We start from the raw sequence: 4,360 nt of genomic DNA on the forward strand, positions 1-4,360 counted from the left end.
TCTCCTAAAAGAGAAATAAAAATTTATTCAGACTCTTCATCAACTCAAAAACTAACACCTCTGGAAATGGAAACATTAATTTTCTTAGAGCTATAGCTATTGAGGTTCTTATACACTTCACTAAAATACTGGCGGTGTGATTAGGGTACCAGAGTTAGTGAGTACAGGGACAACTGGCAATAGAAATTTCATATTCATGAAAAGTTGAGCCTTTCACTTAAAATACTTTGATGAAGAAGGCATTTTATCCTCAGGAAATCCTGCACTACCTTTATACACTAAGACTAGGTGAGATCTTTAGTTTTCCAATGACTTTCTTCCATAAAATACCTCGATGAAGAAGGCATTTTATCCTTAGGAAATCCTGCACTATATTCATACACTATGACTTGGTGAAATCTTTAGTTTTCCAATGACTTTCTAACTGTAATTAGAAAGGCTGTTTTAATACCTATTGCCCAAACCAGTTTATTGATGAACCTAATTCTTGAAAAGGACCCTAAATTAGTTGAGCTTTGATATACAAATATCAGATATTTAAAGAATTATCTAAGTAACTCTAAAAAGATAAATCCCTTAGCAATTTTGTATTGAAAGAAACAAACAAAACCCTAGTAGTTTGGATATCATTATTCTGATGTTTTGTTTTCCCTATTTGTACTTTATTTTAGCTGCCCTGCAGAGTGTTTTTCCTCAGGCTGAGCTTGGAATGTTTTTAACTCTTTCTAAAAAGGACAAAGAGTGCCAGCTGAAAGAACTCACCATGATTGTTACTGGAATTCGTTTATTTAACAGAGACTGTGGGAAAGGAGGAGAAGGCATTGATAATTGTACGTTTATTAGGTTAATTCTATATATCTGTGATCATTTTTATAGGGCTAAAATTTTGTACCATGAGAAAAGGAATACAAAGCATACCATTGACATTCTTCTTCTTGGTTTGTACTGTTAAGTCAGAACTCACTCATAGCTGACTCTTCAGGGGGGTTTGAGAGGCTGTAAGGTGCATAAGAGGAGATTGTTCATCTTTCTCCTGTCAAGCAGTTGGTAGATTCAAATCATGTGCCTTTGGGCTGACAGCACAACCCCTTGTCACTAAGCCACTGGAGAGAGCTATCTCATTCTTATATTTACTATTTGCCATTTTGGTTATTCCTGAGAGACAACTAATATTCACAATATGTAGTAATTTTAAATTTTTCTGGGGCAAAACTTTAAATTTTATGCACTGTAAGGAAAACTATTTAAGTATGGGATAGTGAATTGGATGTTGTGATTCAGTGAAAAGGATGGTGAGGCAAGCCCAGAAACTCAACAACTATTTGCTATTGAATTGGAACTGAGTCATAGCTGACGCTCCAGAGAGTTTTCAGAGGCTGTAAATCACACAAGAGGAGATTGCCCACATTTCTCCCATGGAATAGCTAATGATGGATTCAAACTGTCCACTTTTGGCCTGGCAGTGCAGTACTCTACCCACTAGGCAATGCTTCTCCATATTGTGGGCACTTCTAAAATGAAATATCACCCTTAAAGTTTTTCATGCCGTTAATCAAATGAAAAAGTCCAAGAGAAGATATTTGCAAACCTATAAACTTAGAAATGTCTGTTATGCTGTTATACATTTAATGTGCTCTTTATCTAGGTCTCTAAAAGCACTCATAATGTATTCGACCAAGAATATACTGATTGAAGAAACTTCCTTATCAATTTGGTACTTGTGTAGGCACACTAGTCAAATGTTAGTGTTTTACCAGGTACCATTGAGTCAAGTATGGCTCATAGTGACCCTGTGAACAATAAGAATGCTGAATATCCCATGGATTGACAAAAAGACAAGCAAATATGTATTGGAAAAGGTGAAACCAAGGTGTTCCTTGGAAACAAGGATAGTGAAACTTTGTCTCACATACTTCAGACATGTTATTAGGGGGATCATTCCTTGGGAAAAGCCATCATGATTGGAGAGAGGGTCAATGAAGGAAAAGAAGATAGTTTGACACAATGACTGTAATGGTGGGGTTGAGATGGTCAGGATGGCCCATGGTACGGCAGGGTTCAGATTTTTTGTTCATAGGTTTGCTATAAGTTGTTGTTGACTTGATGGCACTTTATAACAACAAGAAGCCACCAGAGATCCCTTGTTCTTATTGACATATCAGTTAACTTGTCTGACAATTAAACCATGAGATTGAAATAATTTCCAGGCCTGAAGGATTACTAAAGATCGTAGTCTCAAGAATTTCACCAATCTATTGTCTGATCAGTAAACTTGTTCTTTTTTATTATTTTCCCCCCTATTTTGTTCCACTCTTTCCTCCCACTTCATCTAGGACATTTTAACATAGACCTTTTCAGAGTGATCAACATTAGTAGTGGGCCACCATCTAGTCTTGAGGTGGTGGAGGCTGATGTCCTTTTAGTCCTTGGTGTTATTTCCATACATCTTTGATTGTCTTCCTTTTCCTCCAGATGAGGAGAAACTAATACTTGCACCTTTGATGGCCACTCACAAACTTTTAAAACTTTTTCTGCTTCTAACCAAAGTGATGTGTAGAATGTTTTCTTGCTATCTGTGCCAGTTGACATTGATATTTTAATAGGCTGGTATTCAACATTTTTAAATTTACAAAGTCAAATTGCCTTTCTGGATAAAATGTTTTCCCTTTTTAGACTATTGCAATCTGCTTTTTAGTGTTCTAATGAGTTTGTTGAATACCTTGTATGTTTATTTTTTACCAACATAAAAGTAGATATAAAAGGAGAGTTGACTGACTCTAAGAGTTTGCAGTCATCAGCCACATAATAACAAAGCCTGCCAATTTTTTAGACTATTTTAATGGCAAAGCTAGTGTACTTTAAGTTTGAGTTATAATTCTATCAGTATCTTTTGTTTGCATTAAGTGTTTTTGTATCCCTTCTGTAATGAATTGGTACCCAGAAGACACATTATTTTGTTATTTTGTTTGAGAGAAGGAAATAAACTGTGATAATGAACATATAACCACTTTTGGATTTCTTACTTCTTAATTAATTTAGACTCCTTAATGGCTCTTTCTTAAACCTTGAAAAACAGTACCAGCTATTCTACAGGAAGCAATCCCAGCCACTACTCAACATATTGATAACCAACTTCAGATTGCACAGGATCAAGTCTACCGCTATACAGCCATTCTGGAAAAAGTAGCACAGAACACACTCAATACTCAAGAGCTTCAGTTGTATATGTTAAAAGAAGCACTGTATAATATGAGACAATATGAAATATTCCTTCAGATAATCTTGGTGAGTTAATGTCACAGTGTCTTGTCTTTTGTAGATAATGGAACCTCTAAATATTGTGAGACTAAAATAAAAGTAGTTAGCAAGTCATTGATTAAAAAAGTCAATCTCAAAAGCTACTCAGATTACATTTAGACCTGCAGGACCAAAGGCTAAAATAAGGTAGGGGACACGAGCTGCAGCCCTAAGATAAGGTAAGTTGTCAATTGTCTTTGGTATTTGGTAGTGTGACTGTCAGCATGCTAGTGTGTGTCTATGTGTAAGCAAGATTAGTGTTTGTTTTAATTAGAAACAAGTACCTATTTTGCACGTAATTATTATTCAAATTATTTTCATCTAATTATTTGTTTTTATTGTGATCCATGCAAAAATCACTGAAAATGTTTATTATTTCTAATGCTTTGAGATTTAGTGTATAAATATAACAATTACCCAAACAAAGACTTTGAAAAGATTTTTAATTATGGTTGTAATTTCCTTTTTTTTAATGTCCATATCAGCTTTATTAACCATTGCAAGGACATAGAAACAACCCAAAAGTCCAAATATAATTGAATGGATTGTGAAATTATAGTACATTCACACAATGGAATACTACACAGCATGCAGGAGCAGTGATTTTATAAATTACTACATAATTTGGGAGGGACTGGAGAGCATTATGCCACGTGAACTCAGTCCCATAAGGACAAATATGGTATAAGACCATTATTTTTTTTTAATAATTTTAATTAGCATTTACAGAGATTTTGGATTTCCATTAATTCATTGCTGCACTTCTCTCCCTGCCCACCCCCCCAGTTCGCTCCTCTCTTTCAAAAGTAAAAGAAACACTCCTTCCCTAGTACACAATCCCCCCGCACCCCTCCTATCGCCCCAAGTACATTTCACTATGCAACCTTAATTGTGGAATCTTGTGATAACCATAAGACCCTATCATACATCACTTTAAAATGATTCACTCCTTCATCTGTTTCAGTGCAGTATACACAATTTATCCAGTTTTTCTCAGTCTTACCCCAACCCTGATATCAGTCCCATTTTACAACAGTGGCACCATGCAATATTTGTCCTTTTG

The 4,360-nt window shown here is 35.3% G+C and overlaps 1 protein-coding gene across 1 annotated transcript in view; it reads left to right on the forward strand.

Annotated features, from left to right (window-relative positions):
• Window positions 1-4,360, forward strand: part of LOC102853992 (UPF0704 protein C6orf165 homolog) — a 119,461-nt gene that overhangs the window by 14,026 nt on the left and 101,075 nt on the right. Inside the window, exons 5-6 of the mRNA XM_006902039.1 lie at window positions 672-830; window positions 3,077-3,285. Coding sequence (XP_006902101.1) covers window positions 672-830; window positions 3,077-3,285 — 368 coding nt within the window. The remainder of the gene's footprint in view (window positions 1-671; window positions 831-3,076; window positions 3,286-4,360) is intronic.

The sequence above is a fragment of the Elephantulus edwardii genome, unplaced genomic scaffold (genome assembly GCF_000299155.1).
Source record: "Elephantulus edwardii isolate Elephantulus edwardi_28Jun2011 unplaced genomic scaffold, EleEdw1.0 scaffold00360, whole genome shotgun sequence".
Classification (NCBI taxonomy): domain Eukaryota; kingdom Metazoa; phylum Chordata; class Mammalia; order Macroscelidea; family Macroscelididae; genus Elephantulus; species Elephantulus edwardii.